The 27,417-nt window shown below is 40.8% G+C and overlaps 1 protein-coding gene across 1 annotated transcript in view; it reads left to right on the top strand.

Moving 5' to 3' along the window:
- Positions 1-24,706, top strand: part of Heca (hdc homolog, cell cycle regulator) — a 47,239-nt gene extending 22,533 nt beyond the window's left edge. The window contains 3 exon segments of the mRNA XM_036168935.1: positions 12,474-13,514; positions 20,500-20,654; positions 23,219-24,706. Of these exon segments, the coding sequence (XP_036024828.1) occupies positions 12,474-13,514; positions 20,500-20,654; positions 23,219-23,383 (1,361 nt within the window). The 3' untranslated portion in view covers positions 23,384-24,706.
- The last annotated feature ends 2,711 nt before the right edge of the window (positions 24,707-27,417 follow it).

Raw genomic sequence — 27,417 nt, forward strand, 5'->3', positions numbered from 1 at the left:
TCTAGCATGGAGTGGAATCCTTTCATGAAGCCTCTCTCCTAACTGAGGTTAACTTGCAATGAGAATAATAGCAAAATTGTCAAGATCAAGTTTTCAAACTCTGGAAATTAACCAAAGGCTTTCAGTAATTCCAAGAATGCTTTTTCAATAGAAGTAATTGGATCAGAGTAATGTGTTTTACCTTGTCTTATTCCATCCTTTTTTTAAATCTCCATGTCAAGGTAGCTTTCAAAACTTATATAGCTTGGTAATCATGGAAGGTGAGATAGGTTTGGAATTTCTCTAAAAATCCTAGCCTGCTAAATTGTCACTATTTAATCTGTCTAGAGCAGTGGTTCTCAACCTTCCTCATGCTGTGACCCTTTAATATAGTTGCTCATGTTGTGGTGACCCCCCCCAACCATAAAACTATTTATTGCTACTTCATAACTGTAATTTGGCTACTGTTAGAATCATAATGTAAATATCGGATGCAGGATATCTGACATGCTGCTCTTAAAGGGGTTGTGACTCACAGGTTGAGAATCACTGGTCTAGAAGCTCTCTGGTAGGGCATGTCCCCTTGACCTGCTCAGAGTTCACCTATTAGTGAAAAGCCTTGTTCTTGAGATGTCTGTTGAAAACACTTGCCAGCAGTTATTTATTATTGCAGCTGCCAGAGGTGACAATAATAATAGTTGGGGCTGACAAAGTTCATTAGTCCATGAAACTTAAAAAAGAAAATCTGGGGAATGAAGTATCTTTATGGGGTCTTACAATCTCAGATGTAATCTTAAAATTCTTGAAAACCAGTCTATGGGCAGGTAAGTATGCATGCCTTGAAAACCTTTTAAAGTAAGGCCCCATTTCTGTCTGTGGCTAACCTCCAGGTTCCACAGGATCAGAAAATAAAGGTTAAAAGAGAATTTTAAGTTGCCATGCCTTTTGAAGGTATGCTTCAACATACGTACACATAACCTTGCTTCAAAGGGTATTATACTTAATTCAAGTTACTTAAGGAAGTCTGTGCTGGTACACACTAAATTCACTGAACAGAGAAACTTTAGTGACTGCATAAGACAAAAACCTTCACCAAAATTACTTCAAGAATATTATCTAATCTGTTTAGCAATAATAAATAGCAATAACAAATCTTGGAAGAAAAGGAAATCAACATTTGAGTTGCTACCCAATTTTAAGCATCCGACTTAAAAAAATACAAGACAAACAAAAAAGGGAAGTATGATTTACTATTATTTATACTGTGTTCAACCCCTATAACCAACTCCACACTGGATATATATAACAGTTATTTAAGACATTTCTTGAATTGGCCTACATCCTCAGCAGCTGATAGGAATTAGAGTATTTTCAGAGATGCCATGTATTTTCTTTTCTTATACAGTGTGGTAATCATGTTTTGTCACTGCAACAAATTCTTAAGACAATCTATTTATAAGAAGAGACTGGGTGTGGTAGCACATGATTTTACCCCATCACTTAGAAGACAGAGGCAGATAGGTCTCTGAAGTCAAGGTCAGCCTGTCTGCATAGTAAGTTGCAGTTTCAGGCTACATAGAAGACCCTATTTCAAAAAAAAAAAAAAAAAAAAAAAAAGGAAAAAAAATGTTTATTTTGGCATATGATTTTATAAATTGTAGTTTCTGTAACTGTACATCATCAAAACGTGGTAGACCTAAACCACTTGTATAATGGCTAGAAAGTGAGAAGGAGAGGAAACATCTGGTATCCCACAAATCCCCACTTTCTCAGTGACCTGAAAGCCTTCCATTCGGCCCCCATTTCTCAAAGTTCATCACCTCTTGTTAACCAGGCTGAGCGTTAAGCCTTTAACACAGGGGCCCTTGGATTCCAGATCAGAAATACATTACATGTTGAAGTATTCCATCCTGAGATGAACCAATTTACTACATCTGACTACAACCAACCAACCAACCAACCAACCAACCAGTCTAGCTACACTAAAGTAGGGGTCAAGTATGGTGGCACACACTTGTAATCCCAGCTCTTGGGAGGCTAAGGCAAGAGGCTCAAGGATTTTGAGTTCAAGGACAGCCTGTGCTACATAGTGAGATACTCTCTCAAACTGCACTCCCCTTCTCCCCCCAACAAAGGTGGGGGTAGAGTTCAGGTAGAGAGTAGCTGTGCCATGCCCTAGGCTTCCCAACAAAGAAGGAAGAAAAGGGAGGAAAGGGAAGGAGAAAAGGAGACAAAGAAATGAGAAGGGGAAGTGGCAAGCACTGATGTTGTCAAATTATCAACATTGCCAGATGCTCATTTGTGTTTATCTTTCTGTCTTCCATACTATTTTGCTTCAATACAAAAAAGATGAAGTAAACCTATTAGACCGGCAGGGTTTGAAGTTGTGTGTTACTGAAAGGAAAGGTGCTCACTGAATTGGCAATGAGGCCAACCAGGGGGCACCCCTCTCTGGCTGACTTTGAAAAAAGAGAGCCAGCACTTTGGTACCTATCAAATACAGGCTTTAATTCATATTTGGGTAAACTGAATTGGAAGTTATGAAAGCAGGTGGTGAAGAGACTTGTTTTAGTTACACACTCCTTTTCCACAATGAATTTAAATTGGCCTTCAAAAGAATACACAGTAGAAGGTAAATAATTAGAGAGAGCATTAGTAATAGGGACATACTTAATAGGCAAGATAGTGCTTTTCCTAAGCCATTAGTAGAGCTAGGTCACAAATTTAGCTTTCATATTTTTAGTACAAGGGGAGGAGGCAAACATAAGTAGTGGTGTTATGCTCTAGTCTTTATTAGATTAAAAACAAAAACCAGTCACTTAACTATAAGACATTGTAAAACGGTGAACAGTGTTAAGGATGATATCATTTTTGTAAATAAACTACATTTATTTTGTCTGCTCCCATTATTAAAAGCATTTTGTCCAAGGAATGAAACAGTGTGGCCCAGTAACTAGCTCTGAGACATTTGGCTTGAGAGGTCTATTTTATTTTGCATAGGAGTCCTACACTATGATGTCTCTGGTGTCCATATCCTATAAGAAAAATCCAGGACTGATTTAAGATGACACACTGTAGGGCAGACTGCCTATTGGAGAAATTTTGAAGGATTCTTATGCATTTATCTATGACAGACTTGTTGAGAAAACTTCCTTAGAGCTCTCTGAAGTATTTCCTATGTGAAGTTTACAGTTTGACTTTTAAAGCACTATTCTGGTTAAGATTTTGTCAACTTGGCACAAGCTATAGAGTCATCTGGGAAGAGGGAACCTTAGTTGAGAAAATGCCTCCAACAGATTGGCTTGTAGGCAAGCCTGTAGGACAGTTTTTTGATTAGTGATTGATATGGGAGGGCCTAGCACACTGTGGGTGGTGCCATCCTTTGGCAAGTGGTTCTGAGTTATATAAGAAAGCAGGCCAAGCAAGCCTTGAATGAGCAAGCCACTAAGCAGTGTTTCTCTGTGGTCCCAGCTTCAGTGTCTGCCTTGAGTTCCTGTCCTGACTTCCCTCAGTGAGAGTGGGAACTGAAAGTTGTAAGCTGAAGTACACCTTTTGTTCCTGAAGTTGCTTTTGGTCCTGGGCTTTTTAAATCACAGCAATAGAAACCTTAACTAAGACAAGCATTTACGAAATATATTATGCTTTTTTCCATATGTCCTTGTTTTAGTTACTGTGATTATCATATCTATGAAATGTGACTTAAAATTACTTCTCAGTTGAGCTTCTAGAACATACTGAATAGTAGTGAATATTGGTTGTATTTTCTGTCAGAAAGCTGGTCTTTACTGCTCACATTGCCAGATAGTCAGACAATCATGCTTTATCTGTTGGACAGCTTAGGGAAGAGATAAACCTCTTTGCATCTCCAGCCATAGAAATTCCAGAGTTGGGGGAGGTCAGGGACCTTCCTATGGGTTTTGTCCTTCAGACACCATTTGAGGACTCATCAAGGGAGAGGAAATACATTTTGAGGTGCTGCACTATAACTTACATGGTAAGTGGGAATCTGTAAAATAAAGGCATTTGATTTAGGCCAAATTTTACTATTTGTTACTGACAAAGGGAATATTGACAAAGATCATCAAAACCAAGCTTGCTTTCTTAACAAAAAGGCTTTAAAATTGTAGTGTAGTGCTATAAAATGGCATGAAGTCTGTAAAAATGAGATACGATGTTTAACTGTTCAAAAAGCTCTCTGTAGATAATCTACATCTAGTTTTATGATGTGGTGTAGTTTAGAGATCTGACCCTGCTTTTCCTTCAGAGGAGTGCTATTAGATCATTTAGATCCTCAGGTCCCATGTAGTTTTCTAGTATCCTTAAGCTCTAAAGCTGAGCAAGGGAAAAAGTAGCCTGCACATTTATTGTTTAGGACAGTATGAGCCTATTATATAAATGTAATTATACAAATCTCAAATAATGACATAAATAATAATTAATAAAAGCTTTACATTATGTGCAGAATTTTAGCAAACACATTCCTCCAAATTTCTCCAAACACATTTTATATTTCTAAAGCTGGCATGTCATTGAGTTATAAGTATACTTTGTTACTCAATGATCCTGCCTTTTTATCTTAGAACTATTAACTTTTGGCATTGTTATTATGTGAATGCTTAACCTTAATAGAATATCTTCAAAGATCTGGGTGACATAGTGTTATTTTGATGTTTACTGTTATAATTTAAAATTCTATACCCTTGGGTGAATTGATATTAGTGTTTAAATCATTGTGAAAGTTAGTAACTTTGGAAGAGATGGGATGAAAGATATTATGACCTGTCACACTGTTAATTTATGAGATACACTGAAATATCAGTAGAACTAAAGCTGATAAAATTTAAGACACCTATGAATCCAGATACAACACAGTGATTGCATATTTATGTGTTTTGAGCATGTTTTCCCCATGCTTGATCCCAGACTTAAGATGATTGTTTTTTGTTGGGACAGGTCTTTAGGACCAGCTTCATGAATAAAATTTAGTTTTATGCTTTATGAATCCCTGTCACCCAAGTGTGGAATAAAAAGGCTTAGGTTGGAAAAAAGGCATAGCAAAGTACTTATTTTTCTGACACTGAGAACATCTTTAAGGTGTTAAAACAAGTCAATTAGTGAAATGTTTGGAGTGTGCCATCCTGCTTTGTTTGTTGTAGAGAAAAACACACTACCACCACTTTATTGCTTTGTACCCTTTATACCACCGCTTAAAACAAATGTGAAAAGTCCCTACGTTGAAAGTAGTGTGGCAAGATAATGGTAGCAGTGCGACTGGGAGCATTCAATGTGCTGCTTGGAGACTCTCTGCAGAGAGACGGCATAGGCTGCAGTCAGGAGCTTCTTCGGTCTAGGAGTTTATGGAGGGATTTGAGGTTAAGAGAAAGCTAAGAGGAACCAGGTGAGAAAGGAGGGCGTGTACTTGTGTGTAGTGTAAGGGATAAGTGAGAAGGGTTAATGACACTGCTTGAAGTGCGAGCTATACTCCCCATCTCCCCATGTGTCTAGGCAGGCTGCCTGAGTGGAAAGGTTGGTCACCGTTGTGGAGCAGTGTTACAAACTTAGTTTCTTGATTTTTTTTTTTTTTAACATCAAGTGTTGTGAAATTAGTTTTTTTTTTTTTTTTTTTTTTTTTAGCAATAATGGCTTATAGTTAAATGAATGTGTTAAGCTCTATTTGAACTATTTCAATAACTTTTATTACTCATAGTGACCCTTTGAGGTAGGCACTGTTATTTCTACCATTTTACACGTAAGAAAACAGTGGCACGGGAGCAGCAGTTAAGTGTCTTCTTGGTCAAGGCCTGAAAACTAATAAATTGAGAACTTAGTGTCATAGCTACATAGATTGACTCCCACATCTGAAGCTAGAAAATGAAAACAGTTATCAGTAATTTCATGATGTGAGAGATACTATTTTGACATGGAGTTGTTCAGAAATCCTGAAGTTCATGTTTGGTGTCCTGAGTACAGAAGGCTGGACTCATAGTTGTTTGAGGAAGTGAGGTGATAAAAAGGGCTGGGTACTGTTCCCTCCTTTCTGTCTCAGTTCACTGTTGCGGGAATTCGTTTCCACCAATGGCTTTGGGAGTACAAACCCTGGGGTGTGGCTTTCTGTCTGCATAGGTGACCCCTTAAGAGCAGAGGGAGTAGTGGTGTGCAGACAGAAAGCCACGTCCTAGGGTTTGTACCCACTAAAGCCATTGGTGGAAACGAATTCCCACAACAGTTCACCAGTAACTCGGACAGTAACTCAAATGAGAACTGCATTTGCTGGGTGGGTTCCTTCCATCAACAGAACATTTATTACACAGGGTCATGGGTGTGCAAGGTTACATAAGACCTTGTCTCCACTGTAGACTTTAAAGGTCTAGAAAACCTTTAGAACTTCAGATGATCTTCCTGACCCAGCCCCACCTAGCTCTCGGTCTGCTTAGGATTCTTGAAATTGTCTTAAGAGTGCTGGAGAGAACTCAGTTTTACAGTTAAAGTCCTGAAAGCAGTACTACCCTACTTGTGGCACGGTTAGTGTGAATGGGAGCTTTAAGGTTTTGTCAGGTGGGATTTACAGGTGAGCAGTCAATGACTACTTTTTATTGTTTTAAATTTGTTTTTATTTTTTGAAAATTTCATACATGAATACTATATCATTTCTACTCTGGTCTCTCTTCCTTCCAACTCCTCCTGTGTGCCCCCCCAACTCTCTCTCAAATTCTTCTCTTTAATTATTATTACACACACACACACACACACACACACACACACACACACACACACACACACACTGCTGAGTCCATTTAGTGTTGATCTTATGTATGTGTATTTAGGGTTGACCATTTGGGATTAGATAAATCTGTCAGGAGGCTTGTGCCTGGAGAAGACTAATCTCTTGCTCTTAGCAGCCGATGATTGCCTGTAGCCCTCATTTAAGGGTGGGGCCTTGTGAGATTTTCCCCCACCCATATTGGCATGTCAGCTAGTGTTGTGTTCTGCAGATTTTGTTTAGGTGATGATATTGTTGAGATTTCACGGATGCAGCATCCTTGTAAGAATAGAAGACACTGTCTCATAGCAGAGACACCCTGGTCCATTGGCTCTTCTACTCCTCTTCTCCATAGTACTCCCAATTAGATGTAGGACTTGTGTTGTAGGTGTATTAACTAACTGGGGGTGGTCATCACATAGTCAGCTGTTCTATGCATTTTGACTGTTCCCCAGACCCTTTAAAAGGTTATTTATTAGGCCTGAAGTAGAGGCAGTGTATAGGATGAGGAGTTTGGGGAAGAGAAGACAGATGGACAAGAGACTTTAGCCCTGTTACTATTTTAGAGACTTGAAACTCTTCAGGGTTTTGCCCAGAATGACCAGACCCTTGTATATTTTCTCTTGAGCATGGAGAAATAGAAACTGGGTCCTGAATACTTGATGATAAACCTATGAAAACAGACCCTGGAAGGTTATATATGTGTTTTTGGTATGTGTATGGGGGGATAGTATATATGATGTGTGGTGTGTGTATGGTATGTGTGTATACAAATTTGTGTGTATACACCTGTGTGCATGTGGAAAGTCAGAAGTTGGCCTTGGGAGTCTTTATTGGGCTTCACTTTATTTTTTAAGATAGTGTCCTATTAAGCATGGAGCTCACTGATTGGTTAGACTGGCTAGCCAGCAAGCTCTAAGGATCTGCCTGTCTGCCTCCTCCCTGCAGTCCTGGGGTTAACAAATGAGGACCACTGCACCTGGCTTTTATGATGGTTCTGGGGATTCAAACTCATGCACTCGTGGGTGACAGCAAGCACTTTACTAGCTGAGCTGTTTCCTGAGCTCTGTAGACATACATGTATTTTTTAACATTGCTGACTGTATAAAAGAACATTTTCAGTATCACTTGTTAGGTTGTTATAATTTATGTCCCAAGAGATGTTTCTGACACATGCTTTTACTGAATGTAGGGTTACTCTTCTTTATTAAAGGGCTTTAGTTGTACCTGGCTAGTTCATCCCATTTTTATCTTTGTGGGGCTGCTATTCTTAAGAAGTATGAATGTTAAGTGGTGCACACCTCTAATCTTAGCACCAAGTTTATCTCATGAGGTTGAGGCCTGCCATGGTCTATGTAGTAAGTTCCAAGATAGCCAGGGCTATGTAGTGAGACCCTGTCTCAAGACAACAAAAGAGTTAGGGATTTTATGTATAACTAATTTATTGTAGATATGATTTAGAATGCTATTGGTGCTGTTTTCTTAGAGTCACAGAATCTTTTCCTAGAAGTTTTGGTTAGGAAATGGAGAATGATGTGGCATCACCCACTTAATTAATTTCTAAGCACTTACTGTATGGTAAATCCGAAACAGAAAAAGTAGGAAATACGATGGGGCAGTTTGCATTTAGTTGGAGAGTGAGCCTCTAAGGTTATGGTAGAAGTAATAGAAAACAGTCAGAGTAGAATGGAACTGTACAGTTTAGAAAGTCTACATACATCTGAGGTGAATAGGCAGATGTTTTCATCTTGGCAGATGGTAAGTGACTCAGGGTAGGTCAGCAGCAGAATTAGCACCTGCACTCCATCTCTCTTTCTCTTCTCTGTTGCCTGTCCAGTGGGGACAGGGGAAGGGAAGACTGCACGAGAGGGGAGGGCACCAACAGAAGTCCCTGGGCTGTTCCTGATGTGCTCTTCCTTTTACTATTTCTGGCCCCTATTGCTTCATCTGCTTTCCTCCCATCCTTCCATCCTCCCTCTGAGGTTGGAGGTGTGGCACAGAGTGAGGTGTCTGCTGCATTTATTACTCAACGGTAAGCAGGCTCTTGACTTTGTATTTGTTTTTGTGGCCTAGTTACAAGGCCACATTACAGTGGCTGATGTGTAAGCATGTAGGACTCACAGGGTAGAGTGGTAACTTATACTAGTCAGCTTTCCTTGCCACAGAGAAATACCTGTGGCAGGCTGCCTCTGATTGTAAATGCCCTGGGTTAGGTGGTGCAGTTGGTGTCTGGAGGTAGGCCTTGAAGCAGTAGGCAGGAGGAACTAAGGTTTTGTAGATGTCACGCCCTATCTATTTTAAGCACCACGTGTATGTGCATGTATTTTTCATCATTAACAGCCAACTATTGTTTTTATCTGCATTTTTCACAGAAGAAACTGACAAGAAGTAACTTGTTCAAGGGTACTTAGCTTGTAAATCACATGTTCTCAACCTGTGGGTTGTCACTCCTTTGGGGGTCAAACAACCCTTTCACAGGGGTCAACCTAAGACCATCAGAAAACACAGATACTACATTATGATTCATCACAGTAGCAAAATTACAGTTATGAAGTAGCAACGAAAATGGTGTCTATGGTTGGGGGTCACCACAACCTGAGGAACTGCATTAAAGGGTCACAGCCTTAGGAACGTTGAGAACCACTGCTAGAAATGCTACTGGTAGACAGGCATTCTGGTGGCAGAATTAATACTGTGACTTGCTCTCTTGTGTAAAATGGGATTTAGACAAACGAAGATTAGGATTTAGACTCCCAGGGGCAGCTGGAGAAACCACAGTAGTCACTTAGGGCTATTTTGCTCAGGCCCTGTCATCCCTCTCTGAAGAAGGTAATTGGAATGCAGGAGTCGGAGCTAGTAGTATTTGCACAGGCTTACTGTAGCAGACTTGCTTGTGCCATCCTTGGTGTGAGTACCTACTCTCACAACTTTCTTCCCAGTCCCTTGTGTATGTTCACGTTTTGTATTCTCTTCGCATGTCTCTTGGGTCCTAGAAGTTTAACCTGCGTCTCTGAATGTGTGGCTCCATCTCTACTCTGTCTGAACTCTCCTCCATCAAACAAGTCAGACAGGGAAGTCAGTCAGATCGTTGCTCTTCTGTGTCTTCTGCACTGACAGCTCTCTGGCATTGCTCCCTGAGTTCAGGCTTTCACGTTCCCTGATAGTGTGCTCCTTTTCTCCCTGTCCCAAGTTTCACAGTGCCAGCACCGTAGGTATGGCATCTAAAACAACTTTTAAGTCGCAGAATGCTTCCTTAGCATCTCATTTATAGCAGATGGACTTTAAATGCCTCTGTGTAGCGCTTGGAACCTTTTTGATCAGACCCAATGGTTCCCAGTTGGGTAGAGCTGGGGGTGCAGCACAGTGGTAGAGCACTTTTCCTAGCATGGGCCAAGGCCTGGGGTCCAGCCCCAGTAGCCCACCCCCAAATCATAGGAAGTTGAGGTGGGTGGAGTTAGTTATACAGGTCAAATGCTCAGGATCCAGTAATGTTAACTTCCTGTAATGCCAGTGTTACAGTCACGCTCCACAAAGAATTGTCCAAATGCTTCTAGTGCCCTGGTTAAGGACTAGCAAGTTTGCTTTTAGTTTTACTTAGGGAAGTGAAGAGAGAAATGCTGAGCACTAGTCCTGGCAGGAGGCAGAAGAGGAACAGCATGGAAATGCAGACTGGAATCCAAGGGGAGTTAGTGAATTAGGTTGAAAATTGCGGAAGTGCAGAGACCAGTTGGACTAGCCTGTTGGTTTGTTGTTTGATGTGCTGGTCTTTTCTGGGCAGGTAGTCACACTTAGCCCCTGCCCACATACCTGGCAACTGCTAGTTTGGGCATCATGTCTTCTTCCTTGGCATGGCCAGAACTGCGTCTACTCTGTTTCTGCCCTGCCAGGCTCGTAATTTCCCTCTTTGAATACACAATTTTACTATCTCTTGTTTAGACCCTTCAGCTATTACCTTACAAAGCTTCTAAACAAATAAAAATTATATAAGCTGTGTAGTAAGGATTCCATTATTGATAAGAACACCATTAGTAAGCTTTATATGCTAGGTACTGTGAACTCTCTAAGCATCAATTCTCACTAAAAATGATAACCCATCTATATAATATAAGTATATACACACATTTACCTCTTAAGAAATGGGTCTGCTTTGTTAGTATGTTTTATTCGTTTCTAAGAACCTGTTAGCTGTTTGGACCCTGCATAAGTAACATATTTAAGACTGCAGAAATACCTCTTTGTTGTTTTCTGTCTGTATACTTTAAGAGAATGGTTGAGTCTCATGCTCTACCAACTTGGGGTGGCGGGGGTGGGGAGTGGGGGTGGGGGGGTAATGGAGGGCAAGGGTCAGGGGAAAGAGAGCTTAGGGGAGCGGGAGGTCCCAGCTGGATCAGGAACAGAGTGGGAGAATGGGGAGGGAGATACCATGATGAATGAAGACCCCAGAGGAATAGGAAGAAGCAGAGTGCTAGAGAGGTCCCCAGAAATCCACAAAGATACCTCCACTGTGGAGTACTGGCAGTGGTCGAGAGAGTGCCTCAGCTGACCTGCTCTGGTAATCTGATGGCCGAACACCATGGCTGTCATGATAGAACTCTCATCCAGTGTCTGATGGAAGCGGATGTAGAGATCCACAACTGAGCCCCAGGTGGAGCTCTGGGAGCCCAATGGTGAGAAAGAGAGAGGAGGGATTGTATGAGCGAGAGATATTGAGACCTGGAAAGGTCTCATGATTGGAAAAAGCACAGGGACAAATAGCCAAATTAGTGGAAACATATGAACTGTGAACCAGTGGCTGAGGAGCCCCCATGGATAAGTGGGACAGTTGATTAACTTGAACTGTTTGGGAGGTTCCCCAGGCAGTGGGACCGGGACCTGTCCTTGGTGCATGGGCTGGCTTTTTGGAGCCTGGGTACTATGGTGGGACACTTTGCTCAGCTTTGGTGTAGGGAGGAGGGGACTGGACCTGCCTTGGCTGAGTCTACCAGGCTGGGCTGACTCCCTAGGGGAGACTTTGCCTTGGAGGAGGTGGGAATGAGGGGTGGATTGGGGGGGAGGACTGGGAGTGGGAGGAGGGAGGACAGGGGAATCCATGGCTGATATGTGAAATTAAGTTAATTATAAAATAAATAAATAAATATGATAAAAATAAAAGAGGAAAAATTTGAAAAAGAGAGTGGTTGTTTTCTTTCACAACTGGACAGTGGAGTTCTGTTTGATCCGACATCCTGCCATTAGTGTCTGATGACGCTAGAAGAAAAGTTGAGATGAGGCTGGTCTCTTTTCTCAGTGATATTGCTGTTCAGGAAAGGCTAAAACCCCTGATAGAGCGAGCACTTGAAGACGCCGCCACAGCGGGTTGGTCTGATGTCTTCATAGTGATCCCTAGTCGTCCTGCAGTGACTCACTCTTAAAGAGTTCCGGAAGTGCCTGTTCTTACACCCACATCCTGAGCGAACTGTATACCACACTGTCATAAGGCCTGAAACACAATTGACTTATGAAGGATTTCGGTGTCTTGAAACTTAACAGTATGTTTTTCAGCAGATAGTTAATAATAGAAAGTAAATTCTTTTGGGAAAGCATCATATTAGAAGAAAATGGTGAATGTTTCTAAATCAGCCTGGTGTTGGTTCCAGTCATGGTCTAGCTGGGCCGGTGGGGATGGGTTGGTGCCCCCCCCAAGGGGGGGGGGTCCTCAGAGCCTCTGTACTGACCGTGCTCTATTCTTCTTTAGAAGCTCCGTGTGCCACGCCCCTGATCTGCAGCTTCGGGAGGCCGGTGGACCTGGAGAAGGATGACTACCAGAAGGTGGTGTGTAACAACGAGCACTGCCCCTGCAGCCCCTGGATGCACCTGCAGTGCTTCTATGAGTGGGAGAGCAGCATCCTGGTGCAGTTCAACTGCATCGGCAGGGCCCGCAGCTGGAACGAGAAGCAGTGCCGCCAGAACATGTGGACCAAGAAGGGCTACGACCTGGCCTTCCGCTTCTGTTCCTGCCGCTGTGGGCAGGGCCACTTAAAAAAGGACACAGACTGGTACCAGGTAAAGCGGATGCAAGACGAGAAAAAGAAGAAGTCTGGGTCAGAAAAGAACACAGCGAGGCCTCCAGGCGAGGCTGGGGAGGATACAAAAAAATGCAGGCCCCTGAACAAGTCCCAGAAAGGCCTGAACCACGACCTCCCCCGGCGGCACTCCATGGACAGGCAGAGCTCCCAGGAAAAGGCAGTCAATGCTGCAGCCTACGGGGCCCGCTCCCCCTGTGGCTCCCCTGGCCAGTCCCCACCCTCTGGTTACTCTATCCTCTCCCCGGCCCACTTCAGTGGTCCCCGTTCCTCCAGATACCTTGGGGAATTCTTAAAGAACGCCATTCATCTTGAGCCTCACAAAAAGGCCATGCCCGGGGGCCATGTGTTCAGAAATGCCCACTTTGATTACAGTTCGGCTGGTCTGTCTGTACACAGAGCAGGGCACTTTGACACCCCTGTACAGTTCCTGCGGCGACTGGACCTCTCTGAACTCCTTGCTCACATCCCCAGGCATAAGCTGAACACTTTCCATGTTCGGATGGAAGACGATGCCCAAGTGGGCCAAGGCGAGGATCTCCGGAAGTTTATTCTTGCAGCCCTCAGTGCCAGCCACAGAAATGTTGTAAACTGCGCCTTGTGCCACCGGGCACTCCCCGTGTTTGAACAGTTCCCACTTGTGGATGGAACTCTATTCTTAAGCCCCTCAAGACACGATGAGATTGAATACGATGTTCCTTGTCACCTTCAAGGTATAGGTGTTGATTCACCTTGCCTGCTTTCTGTTTGTTAAAACCCCAAAAGCAAACATGATGGAATTGCATTATTTTTTTCTTTTATTTAATTGTAACTGACATGTTTTTGTTCTAGCCAAGGGCTATGTAACATGAGTATTTCAGCTTCACCTAGTGGGCTGGTGGTTTTTGTATTGTGATGTCACTGTACTGGGTACAGTTGTTTTTGTTCTGTGCTAATTTGAAGAAAGGATCACTAATGCTTAACTTTTCACAACAGGGTAAAAATTTAGAGAAGGAATTGCATTATTCTCTTTACTGTGAAATAGTTTGAATCCTTGAATGTGCCTAGCAGGCTGTGATCCTTGTAAAAACAGGGAAAGCAGGAAACAGGAAGGGACAGTTTGACTTCTTATTAACTGAATTAATTTGAAAATTGTGGAAGACAAGACTGTTGATAGCATCAAAAAGAAAATGGGGGATGATTGAAAGCCCAGGCATGACTTTGGTTGGGGGAGTGTAGTGGTCAGTTTATATGTATGACAAAGACTTGGGCACATTTTAGCCATAACTTGAATAGCAAGGAGTTGGTCAGTGTAGGTGTGAAATTAAAACTGTTGAACTTCTAAAAGGAAAAAATGCATGCTATATAACAGTTTATAACTTTAACAGAATGCTACAGCATCAGATAAAAATGACTCCTGTCCTCTTTCCACTAAATTCTGCTGTCTCCACCGCCAGAGTAGAACACTTCGAAATGCTAACTGATTCTTCAAGAGTTTTGACACCAGGATTTTATATTGTTCTTTTAATTCTCCAGTTTTAGGTACTGTCTTTTGACTAGACTGGTATTTAAGGTGGATGACTATATATCTCCCTCTGGGGAAAATCCCTAGTGTTTCTGCTGCATGTCAATAGTGTTGAACCAAAATATATATTCCCATATAGAAACAGTTTTGTCAAGGACACTGTTGTAAATTAGAGTTCATTTCTTCATGTTTCCATTGCCTTAGATTTTTTATTTTGCTTTTTGGAGGCAAAGATCTCACTGTATAGCCCAGGCTGGCTGCAGAATCACAGTTCTCTGAAGACTGATACATTGAGAGCTAACTGTCGGTGTAGAATCTGAAGGTTCAAGTGCCTGAGTGGTGGTTTTATTTTTTGTTTTAACTTTGGAAGGTTGCTCTCTTCTGTCAGATTTGTAAACCACTTCTACACACTTAGCATATTTTTTGAAGTTTTTTTGCTTCTTCTGTAAACATCTCTTTTGAAGGCTTTCATCCGACCATGCTCTATTCTAGCCTGCTGGACATGAAGGAAAAAGCCTTTTGTTTATTTCTCATATTTTAAGACTTGTCTCCTAACCCCATATTTTCTTTTCTTTATTTTTTCCCCTCAGACATTCTCAGAAGTTGAGACATTGGAAGTTTGAGAATACCTTCATTCATGCTTAAAGCTCGATTGTTACGTTGCTGGGTCATGTAGTCCTTTAAATTACAGATATTTTCCTTTAGAAACTTAAAAAGTTTCTACCTTATACTGTTACTGTCTTGATGTCTAATATTCTTATTCTTCTCCCCTCTCATCTTTATCCTCTAGACTAAAGGGTTCAGTTTTTCTCTTAAAGTCTCTGGTGTCTTGAATCCCACCATGATGTGGTTCCTCAGCCCCTCCCTCTTCATTTACTGTGAACTGTGTCAGATTATTGAATATATAAACTTAGATCCTCACTTTAGAGAAACTTTACTTTTGCATTATTTCTTTGATGAACTCCTCTCTTTACACTTACAAAGTACTGGAACTCTGTTGATGTGACATGGTACCTCTTAGATTGACATTCCCAACTCCCCTTGATGGGAGGGAAAATCCTTTTGTTTATCTCTTACTTATCTCTATTATTCTGTTACACTTGCTGGAAATGGAGCACATCCTTGGATTTGCCTTCTAATACTTTGAATTTCCAGGGGCTTTTTGTTTGTGTTTTGTTTTTTGAGACACTCACTATGTAGCTCAGACTGGCTTTACAGAGATATGTCTGCCTCTTCCTCCCAAATGTTGGGTGTAAAGGCGTGCGCCACCAAGCCTAGTTCCAGGGGCTTTTGAATGGTACCACATTCTTGTTTCTCAGATGTAGTTTCTTTTATTATCTTTCAGAATAAGAAAAAAGAGCTGTAGTGAAGAGTAGTCTTGTTTGGGTGTTTTGCCTGATTTTCTGGAGTCCTTTAGCCTTTGTCATGAGGTGGGACACCCCAAAGCCTAGTGGCCACATGGGATTTAAAGCCCTCTCACAGTTCCATGGCAGGGTTGGATAGGATGGCTTCTACACATCCAGCAGGTGACAGGCTGGTTGGCTTCTGGTGCTCCAGCTGGAATGGGCTCTCTGTTATCCGTGTTTACTCTCGTCTTCCACTAGTCAGTTTGGGAGTTTTTAAAGTCGTGTTCTTAATTGAAACACAATTGTACATACTTTTGAACCGTAGTGGAACATTTTGATGCTTGTTTATATTGTGTAATGGTAAGATTAGGGTACTGAAGATACCATTCACCTCCTATTTATAATCTCTGGTAAGAACATTGAAAACTCTAGTTATTTTGAAAAACACTACATAGTAGTGTTGCCTATGGTTGCTACAGTACTGACATTAGAACTTTCCCTCCTCCTAACTGTATGTAGTTGTGTGTCCTTTAACACGCTTCTCCCCTGCCCCTTCCTAGCCTTAGGTAGCCATTGTTCTTACTCTATACTTCCATCAGTACTTTTACCTTCCACAACTATGTGTATCACATGGTATTAGTCTTTCTGCCCCTGGCATATTTTTATTACTTAATGTAATGTGTTCAAGTTTATCCATTTTATGGCAGTATAATTAAATTTCTGTTATGGCTAAATATGTGTGTATATGTATATACACAAAAGTATTTTCTCTGTCCAGTCAGCGTTTTGATGGCCCCTTAGTTTGATTCTATAGCTGTTGTGAGTATTGCTGCAGTGAATATGGGAGTACAAATACCTCTGACATACTGACTTCATTCCCAGTAGTGTGACTTCTGGATCATATGGTAATGCTAATTGAAAATCTTTTACACAGGTCATTACATATTCTTTCTTTATTATTAGATCATTCATAATTTTTTTGTTTATGTATTTCTTTTAAAAACACGACCTTACTATGTAGCGTTGGCTGGCCTGGGAACTAGCTATATAGATAAGGCTAGCCTTAACCTCAGAGATTAGCCTAGCTCTGCCTCCAGAGTGCTGGAATTAAAGGTGTGAGCTACCATACCTGGCTCAATTTTTAGTTTTTTTGAGGGAACTCTACTGTTTTCTGTCATGGCTGTATTGCATCTCATTGGTAGTGGGTGATGATTCACCTTGAACTTACTCAAATGGATGAAGCTAGAGGACATAATTAAATGAAATAAGCCAGCACAGAAAGACGAAACCATATGATCTCATTCAGCTATAGAGTTGAAACAACTGATTTCAGAAATATACAGTGGAATAGTGCTTGGCTAAGGCTGGGAAGGGTAGGGGACACCCTTCCTAGGGTAGGAAAGAGAATGGCCAATGGCAGAAATAGAGTTAGATGGGAGTTAGACTTCTTCCTGTTTTATAGAGGTGAGTTTGTGTTTTCGTTACTCATTTAGCTTAACTGCTAGTGATTTTAGGGGGAGTGGGTAGAAACACCTTTATTTCTACACCTTTAAACTTGCACCATACTTTACAGAAATGAATTAGGGTACTTACAATGGACACATTTATTTTTATGTCCATCAAGTATTCGTTTGTTAATCATACTTTGCACATGTGCTAGATGAGGTCATCAACGTATATTCTTGGTATGTAAAATGCATTTTATAAAATGTAATTAACTGTACTAGGCCTGAGGCTGTAACTAATAGCATCACACATGGAATCAGTAAATAACATGTACACATATGTACATATTGTACATTGAGCATTCTGAGATTCCCAAGGAGGAAAGGGCCACTTGGGTTTGGTTCTTCAGGAGGCAGTATGAAGGCAGTATGAGGGATGGTGGTTAAGAGAAAATCAACTAGGTTGTGATCAGGAGATGAGGAGAACTGTTTGGTTGGAAATGTTACGGAGTAGAAAATGAATAGATGTGGAGAACAGGCTGGGGCTGAGGAGGCATTCTTTTCAAGCCATCGTAGAAACCCTTTACCCTGTGATTATGAATTGAGAAAATTTTCAGCATTTAAAAAACAAACATAATAATATACCCAAAAAAAGTTGCTTGAAAGGTTTGGGACCTAGAGACAGAGTTGAAACTGTCACATTTGTATGCATGAAGATAAGAAACTACTGTCTGAGGCAGGGAGACTTAAAGGAAGATAGCTGCAGGAGATTTATTTAAAAGGGAAGTTACAAATTTGGAGACTGGCTGTAAAAATGAAGGGTCTTCCTTAGTTCCCCTTGAATCCAGACAAGATAAATGATGCTTTCACAGGTGGGAGTAGATAAGGTTGGGGGAAAAACCTGATTTCATGGGAAAGAAGGTAGAGGTCTTTTGTATATGTTTAGTTAATTTTCTGTGGCGATATCTAGCAAGCACTGTTAGAAACAGGCATTTGGGTGAACACGTGGGAGCTTATTTTTAACATTGGTGGCTCAATCTTGGCAGTAAAAAGCTCTTAAATGAAGAGAAGAGGAAACGGCTGTGATAGAGCTCAAGACTAAACCCCGAGGATGTTGATCAGGGAGGGGATGGAGAAAGGCAAAAATTAGATAGGCCTGAATTACTTACATGTCTGTATGCACACTGGCATGTAAGCATACACAGAGATAATGGTTGTTGTGTTCAGTGCATGCTACAGAGGTTCTGACAACTAACTTCTGGTTTTAGAATCTGTGGTCAGGGGGGTTAATGAATACTAGAGAAGTCATCAGTACCACAAATAAGGCATTAGTCATGGGTCAGTGTTTCTATTGTTGTACCTCAGAAGTCTAGGTGATCTTATTTACAGCAAGCTCTTATCCCAACCACACTTTTAAAGCATTCTCAGTTCCAACAGAATGACAACATTCTAGGCCATGAGATTCCTCAGTTCACAGTTGATTATATGTTGCTGAGATGTGTACTGTGTTCATTGGATTCCCTTGCTCTGCCCCTTAGTCCTTCTGGCCCTCCCCAGCTCTGCTTCCAGCCCCTGCTCTCTGATCCAGAAAATGGATTTGTTTGGTCTTCATAAGTAAGATTGGTCTAGTTAAGGGGGACTTTTTTTAGACTTCTTTACTACTGTCTATCATATGTGATTGTCCCATTAGGCCTCTGCTTACAGAATCTTTCCTGTGTCCCAGAAATTCTCTGTATAGGACATGGTGGAATAGTAATGGAAAGCAAATCCAGAAGCTAAGGTTGTACTAGGCTTCCCAAGAGTTTGCTTGCCTGTAGGGTAAGAGTTAACATAGCCATGAATTGGGCCTGATCTTGGCTCCTTATTTTCTTTGTAAGCTTTCTTAAGCTACCTAGTCTCTTTAAGGCTCTCTGCTGTCCCTCCTGTTTGAAATGGAAATAACAATTGCAGTGATAGTTAAATGAATTAATTGATAGAGCACTTACAGCACAGGGCAGACCCTTGGTAAGTGCACAGTGAATGTTCCTTGCCTCGGTCATCACAGCCATTGTTACAAATACTTTCTGTGTCTGGTGTTAACTTTCACTAGCAGCATTGATGTGTCATAGAACATTATTCCAATTTGGACCAAGGAGGAGACTGGAAATGAAGTGTTCCAGTGGCTCATAGATAATTGAGTTGACTTGTGGGTATGGTCCCAGGCACTCAGTGGGTATGGCATGTGAGAACTTGTTTTCGCTGTTTCAGAAGAGAGGTATTGCAAGAAGCCCTTCTCACCCTTCCTGAGTTTGCCGTGACACCCCCCAGCTTGTAGTGTCATTGGCTGTCACCATGCGCCATCCATTCACTCAGCACACAGAGCTTTTCACATTGCTGATGCTGTGCTGGATACTGAGTTGAGAAGGATGAATGGGGTATGTCTCCTGCTCTGAAGGAAAGAGAGGTCTATGAAAGCAAATGTAATGAAAAGGTTCCCTCTAAAGAGGACCATTAGGTGCCTTGCAGTAGAAAACAAAGAGCTGGTCCTTCCAAGTAAATGGTAAAAACCCTCAGTCTGACTTTTGGCAGTGAGCAGCACATTCTGAATAAGAAGCCACTGTGCAGTATTCTGGGGTGATGTTCCCTGTTCTCAGCAGTGTTCTGGAGTGCTCCTTGTGCTTAGCAATGTTGCTGTTACATACTGCCCAAGGAATCCTGGACATGCTGACTAATTATTTAAACCTTTACCCTTTCATATAATTGGATGACCTCTTTCCTTTATAAACATTGAATCCTTGGTTAACAGTGTAGGAATGAGGTTGTGACTTTTAAAAGCCCAGTAAATAATATTTTGGACTTCTAATATCTCACAAGTAATATATAATTCTAGTTCCTAAATTAGCTGTGGTGATAGCAGTTTTGGGAATGAGGACAGTTAACGTAGTAATTGTGGCTGTGGCTAAATTCTGGGCTGTTAATATGAAGTCAGACATTTTTGGATGAAATTGTTTGTGGGTTACAACTCATCAGACCAGTGTTGTTGGTCCATGTCGGTTCGCTATATGCCACACATAGACTCTGGAGAATCCTGGTGATTACACACTGCTTCTAACCATGTGGTTTTATTATTTGGATTTGGATGGACACACAGTATAAGCTGGGCAGCACATTTTAGAAAAGTAAATTAAAGCAAGTGTCCATTTTAAATAGATTTGAATTTGTCACATTGATAGCAACCCCTCACTGTTATCTTACTAGGACAGTTTAAGGATGTATGATAGAAACCATCTGACTTGCTTTTTCTGTTTATTCAAATGATAAAATGTTTGCTTTGTGTTGTTGATGAGGGAATTTTGATTGCAACTGGAGATGAAGGTGCCTTCCACCGTAGCCACCACCTGAGCCCTGTGCTTTCTGTGTGCAGGGAGACTCATGCATCTGTATGCAGTGTGTGTGGACTGCCTGGAAGGGGTTCACAAGATTGTCTGCATCAAGTGCAAGTCCCGTTGGGATGGCAGCTGGCACCAGCTGGGCACCATGTACACCTACGACATCCTGGCTGCCTCTCCCTGCTGTCAGGTTGGTATCCACTGAAGCTGGAGTGCAGTGGGTGGCATTGCGAGTTAAAGGCTGCCTTGTGGTTACTTGGAAGGAGTCAGGAGCCTTGGAGAAGGTGCTTCTAAGGGTGAAGAAGGAGTCGGGTGCCTTGGAGAAGGTGCTTCTAAGGGTGAAGAAGAACTCCGATGCCTGAGTTGTTGTTACCTTGAGGTAGAACACTATGTAGTCAGAGGAATATATACAATAATAGGCTTGGGGTATTTTTCATTTTTATGTCAGAAAAGGGTTACAAAAGAGCAGAACACCTTGTTTCCACTTGTAACTTCGCATGGAAAGTGCCCTGCTGAGCTCTGCCACTGGTCTCTGGCCTGGGGGTCAGATTCTGTGTAGGGTTTCTTCAATGTTCTTTTTGTTTGTTGTAGTTTTCTCATGTTGTGTAACTAAATTGTAGCAAAAGGTTATAATTGAAACTCAGAAGGAAAGCTTTACTTTCTAGAACAGACAAAATTTTCCTCTTGCTTACTTTCTGTGAGAGTTGGCAAAACCCCAGCCTCTCACTCTTAAGTTGTGTGAGGTTGACCAGAAAGATTGGTAGTTCTTAAAGTGCTAGGAAAGCAACATTCTTCTCTGGCTCTTAGGAGCACCTGGAGGGTAGCTGTCAAAAGGAACGGAGGGAGGTGTTGACACAAAACCCCATTAAATAAGCGAGTAAGAAGACCCAAACCCCAGGAATACCTGAGTTCAGTATTCCACATGCTTGTGGAAGAACTTGTTACATAACCCCTGGCAGGCAGGCCTTCCTGTGTAGCAGAGACGTCTTCTCCTTCTATTGCCAGTTTGTTCAGTTGATGACCAGTTTCTGTTGAGGTCAAAGGCTGCCAGAGACGGTGATGGTAGTTCAGCTCTTTTTTGGTTTTGGTTTTGTTTGGTTTTGGTTTTGGCCATTTTAGTATTTTCCAGAAGAGAAATCTGCCCATGAGAGAGTTAGACAATCTCCTTTTTCTGACTTCTGGTTTTGGATAAGGCTGACTACTTTTCTGCTCTTGTGGTATATTGACTACATTTCCAGATTCAAGGTTAGCTTTGACAATGAGTTACCATAATCTTTTAGGTAATCACTGTCATGCTCTGCTGTGCCTTGTGTCTACTGCTAAGATGAGAGACACCAAAGGAAGTGTCACCTTTCTTTGCACATATGTGATCTAACAGGAAGGCTAGCCTTTGAATTAAGGAACTGAGGAAGTGAAAAAAGGCCTGGGCCTGTTAAAACTCATGGGACCTTGCAGAGCTCACTCACCTTCTGAGTTGTTGCTTGTAATGGATGACTCAAATTTTTGAATGTTTTGCCCAGGTCTGCACAAATTGTGTCACAGCTGTGACTAAAACCTGTGATTCCTATTTTGGTCTTCTTTCTACTACATGTTGAAAGGCCATGGGATTTCCCTATCTTCAAAGAGAAATACACAATGGCATCCTGCCCACCAGACCTTTAGTATACAACTGCATATTTATTCTTTAAACTGATATATGCCAAGGCTATATTTTCTGTTCCCCAACTGAGATGGAAAACTGTTTGATTACTATTATTAATCAATTGAATATATTCACTGTGAGGATATAGTAGTAGACACTACTGAGGATTCCAGGTAAGTCTGAGGCAAAAATAAGCAGTAATTGGTTATCAGAAAGGAATAAAAGGTTAAAGAGAACTTTCTACTCAAGACTTAGAGGGATGAAGTAGTTAAAAGGGAGTTCATTTTAGGTTGTAGAAAGATAGTCCGTATGTTGCTGAAATGTGCACTCTGGAGTGCATTTAGTTTAAATCCCAGCTGTTCTGCTTTCTGTTTTCTTGGCCATGGTATTTATCACTGTGTGCCCCTTTTCATCATCTGAAATGCAGATTAGACTCCCTCACAGGAATGCTTTGAGGACAAACTTGTTAGCACATTTTTAGGAAGGATCTAAATTAAGACTGTTTGATCTGTAATTTCTGCCTATCCACTTCACTCCCAGATCTGTTGCTGAAGGGCTCCAGGATCATGGTGTTAGAGGCCCAGGCACAGGTGAAGATGTCATATGCTAGTGAGTTCTACAAGTCTCAAGATACACATACCACTCCTGCCTGGATTAACAATTTTGATTGGATATTTTAGAGAAATTCTATTTTTATATTACAGAAAACAGTGTTATGTGGAATCAAATGAAGGTGTATATGAGCTTTTGAAATAAACCTGGACCCTTCAGGAAAGTATTCCATGTAGGTTATGCCATTTGATTAAAAATCAGGGAATAGGTAGTTGCTGTTAGGTAACTGGTGGAGATGTTCAGGTAGTATAGTTTAGAGTTCTCTCATTGATAGGCACCTCCTATTAAGATAGAGCCTGGGAGACTGTTATCTTTAGAAGGATGATGATGAATATCCGAATGTGTATCTTAGATGTGCATACCCTGATTCTGTTAATAATGGAGATACCTTACTGAATTTCTTTCAGTTCAGTTTCTTGCAATCAACACTTTGATTAGATGGCTTTTGATTAGTATTGTAAAGCCAGTGGGACTGTGGCTCATGATGTCTGTTTCCCCAGGCTCGTCTGAACTGCAAGCATTGTGGCAAGCCTGTGATCGACGTACGGATCGGAATGCAGTACTTCTCTGAGTACAGCAATGTCCAGCAGTGTCCACACTGTGGGAACCTGGACTACCATTTTGTGAAGCCATTCTCCTCCTTCAAAGTTCTCGAAGCTTATTGATGAAAGCTTTGCTTTAGTAATAGCTATTTTATTGATATTATTACTTTACTACATATCTTTTATAGGGGAACGTTCTGTGACATTAATTTGCTTTCTAATTTAAAGCAGAGTTTACTTTGTATATTTGTGCCACTAAAATGAGGGCTGCCCCTTGCCCTGTCTTGGTTCCCAAATGTCGTGTGGTTAAGACTAGAGCCCAAATGGGAAATGGTGCAGATTTTTGGTAGGGTTTTAGTCTCACGCAGAATCTCTGATGCAGTTCTAAGGTGATAGGAAGGATGGGTGTCATTTAGGTGTGGGATTCTGTGGTGAAACTAAAGGTGTGGGAGTTGGGAGGAAGCCTTTACTAATCCGTTAGCTCTCTTGAGACCCACTGTTGGATGCTCGGGCCTTGGGAAGAGTACATGACAAGTGACCATAAGTCGGACCTGGAGAGCCAGCACTGCCTTAGGCTACCTGGACGGGTCTTCGGTTCCTGTTAGGTGCATTGTCCTCCCACTGACAGGTGATTTGAGAATAGAACTGAGTGAGTGCTCTTTCTTTGACTGTTTGTACAGGTTAACAGCTTTCATACTGGAAATAATATCCAAATCATATGACACTTGGAAACTGTTGCTGTTGCAGTTTTAAATGAGCTGAATATAACAGGTCTTGTGAAGTGAAATTAGAAATGATGCACACTGGATCACGAAGGCAGGAAGGCAGAACTTGGTTATTTGAATTGTGTTGTGTCTCTAGAAGCTGGTCAAAGAACCTACAGAAAATCTGCACATGCTGTGGTGGGCATCGCTTACAGAAGGCATTGCTCAAGCAATTGCTTGCTATCCAGATCTTCTCCGAGATAATCCTCTAGCCTAAGTGCTGTGCTGCAGAACTAGTCAGGCCACACTTCTCATTCTGTCTATTGCCACATTAACCCATTTAATACTGACTTTCCAAAATCAGAGGTGATCTCAGGAAGGAAGGGCAAATTGGTTAGAATGATGAAGAACAGTTTTATTCTCTTTAAAGTATGTCTCATTTTGGTAGCAGTAATCCAAAGAGCATATCTGAAAATAGGTCATCCTAAAGAGTCCCATGATCCCTACTGTTTGTTTAAAAAAAAAGTTTCATACAGAACATCACATATTCTAAAACCAGCCCCTGTTCACTAGAATTTGGAGACTTAAATGTGCTGAAGACATCTAGAATTAGAATTAGAGATTACTTCTCATGAGTAAATTTGATAATTTGATAAAAAGTATGATACAGAAATCTACATTAAAGGAGTACTAAAAATAATTCATTTTATGCATAGGTAAACTTGGGGTTTATGTAAATATTTTATATCACTTGGTTTATGCCATGACCCCAGGGTTTTGTTTTGTTTTTTTCCCAATTGTCTAAACATTATTGCCATTGAGTCTTAAGTTCTTCAGAAGTGCTTGGTGTTTTGTTTCAAACAACAGCATTAAACAAACAAACAAACAACCCAAGCTAAACTAAAACTCTTCATAAACAACCCAAGCTAAACTAAAACTCTTCATCAGTTGGTTTGTTACTTCTGGTTTGGTGTTTGATGATCTGAAAAGTTTCACATCTGCAGGAAATGCTCAAGTTGCGTAAGACAAGCAATAATTATTATTGGTCAGATGATGTTTAATACAACTATGTTAGGTCTATAGGACATAATACTTGCAGATTTGTTGATGCGCAAGCTGCAACTGTGAGTTAGCTGTACACTCAAGTTTAAAATTTTGTTAAGTTTCTATTCAGATACCATATTTGTCTTTGTATTTGTTTCTGATTTTTAAAATAAAATACTTGTAATGCTGTTCTTTAACCTATTGACGTTTTCTAGTAAAATTTCATTCTGTTGTTTTGAAGTCAACCTATCCATTGCACCCAGTGAGTTCTTTAGATGATTAAAAAAAAAAAAAAGAAAGAAAGAAACAAAAAACTGTGGGACTATAAGGCACATTCTATTCTTGCTCCTTTGTTTGTTTTCTGCCCCCTAAATGAAGAGGTTTAACTTAATTGGATAAGATTTGCTTTTGATGTTCTGTTGATGATAAAGTAAGGCCTATAGATGTGCGTAGTCCTATAAAAAGAGAAGCATGAGCCCAGTACTCTTACTTACCTTTTGCCTTTTAGTGCATTGATTGCACTTTTGTCTGAAAGGGAAGATTTGGCTGATTTGAGAATAAAATACAGTTGAGCATACAATACTTACTTTAAAGGTAACTCTTACTTTGGAAATCTGCTGACTTTAATGTTTTCACCAAACTGCCAGAACACATTGGTTAGATTTGGGAAATGTCAAGAACGATTACCATTTTTTGTTGTAGTTGGGATATTAAAGGGCATCAGTCATCCAGGAGATCTAGCTTCTGTTTCTCTCATGAATAGTGTTCAATAACTCATAGTTTTAAGACAGACTAATAATTTAAAGTGATTTTTATCTACTTCAACATTTTTAGTCATTTATTTTTAAAGAGTTCCATACTTTGAGCAAGTAAAACTGTCTGCTTCAGTTTTGAGAGAAGCTAATTTCTGATCATTTTTCTCTTCAGGCCATCTCAGCTCTCTGCTTTCATCTGATCACCTGATCACAAGGGAAGCACTTGATAACATGGGGCTTACACCTTTACAGGTAGACTTTATTCCATGGAGTGGAGGAATGAAGAGATTGTTTTCTAAGTACAAAGGAGCTTCCCCAACATGCTTTAATTTCCAATTTTTGTAAAATAGATTCATTTATGATTTCTAAGTAAAGGAAATTTTCATACCTTTTTGGGGAAAATTCATGTATGAAGAAAGAATATTATGTTTAAACTTCACAGGTAGATCCATACCTTGGTAGACTACCTTCCTGAGTTCTTCATGTCATCATACAATATCAGTGCTGACTGCAATCTGCTCTGTGCCTGTTTCCTAACCTCTTTGCTTTTCTGTTGAATTCCTTGAAGCACTTGTTGAGTAATTTTAGTTGGAAGATTGAGGAAGAGATTGAGGAGAGAGCACTTTTGTTTAGGGTGTGGTCCCCATAACAGGATGCTGCCTAACCCAGTCCATCTTTACATTTTGTTGACTTCATTGTTTTTCCAGGTAATTGAAGAAAATATAATGAATGGACACCATGAACACCAGCTAAAAAATACATTGTTGTCTATAAAGGTTTCTTGTCAAGATGTTTGGATTGCACTTTTGTTGAGGGAAGCCAATGTAAATAGTTGAGGATGTTGAAAATTGAAGCATTTGGGTTATGGAATCATGTGTGATGTTAGAGGGTTTCTGTATATGAAAGGTATGTATTAAGAATAATAAAATTTTAGAAACAAATACTGAACTTTGCTTTAATGTGTTACTAGATTTTTGTTGAAATTTTTTGAGAAATGGGGTTTTTTGGTAAGAAAAATAGTAGATAAGAAGGGATATTCTCAAGAGTTAAAATAATATCCAGAAAACCATTCCAGAGTCACTACTGCAACTAATCAAAACTAGTGAGATGGCTTAGCAGGTAAAGGCACCTGATGCCAATTTTAACAATCTGAGTTTTATACCCAGAACAACACAGTGGAAGGAGAGACCAGCTCCAGAAAGTTGTCCTCTGACCAGAACATGTGTGCTCTAGTGCATGCACACTTGTGATAGATAAATGTGAAAAGGGGAAAAGGAAGAGTGGACACCACAATTACAAGTTCTTCACTTGTATAGAAGTGTGTATCACATGTGAGCTCCCTTTGCAACAAAATAATAGCCTTCCCATTGTTTCGTGTGGGTAGTATAAAATTATTCTGTTTATAAAGAATTCTGTAGTCTAGAGAGTGCTAAGGAAAGATTGAAAGAGTGTGTTTTGATACACCCCAGACCAGCCACCCACAGTGTTCTAATGCTGTCAAGAGAGATCATGACCAAGGCAACTTTCATGAAGAAAAGCATTTAATTGGGGCTTGCTTACAGTTTCAGAGGTCCAGTGTTATCATGGTGGGGAGCCTGGCAACAAGCAGAAAGACATAGTGCTGGAGAAGTAAAAAGTTCTAGAGCTGGATCCA

The sequence above is a fragment of the Onychomys torridus genome, chromosome 19, assembly GCF_903995425.1.
Source record: "Onychomys torridus chromosome 19, mOncTor1.1, whole genome shotgun sequence".
NCBI lineage: Eukaryota > Metazoa > Chordata > Mammalia > Rodentia > Cricetidae > Onychomys > Onychomys torridus.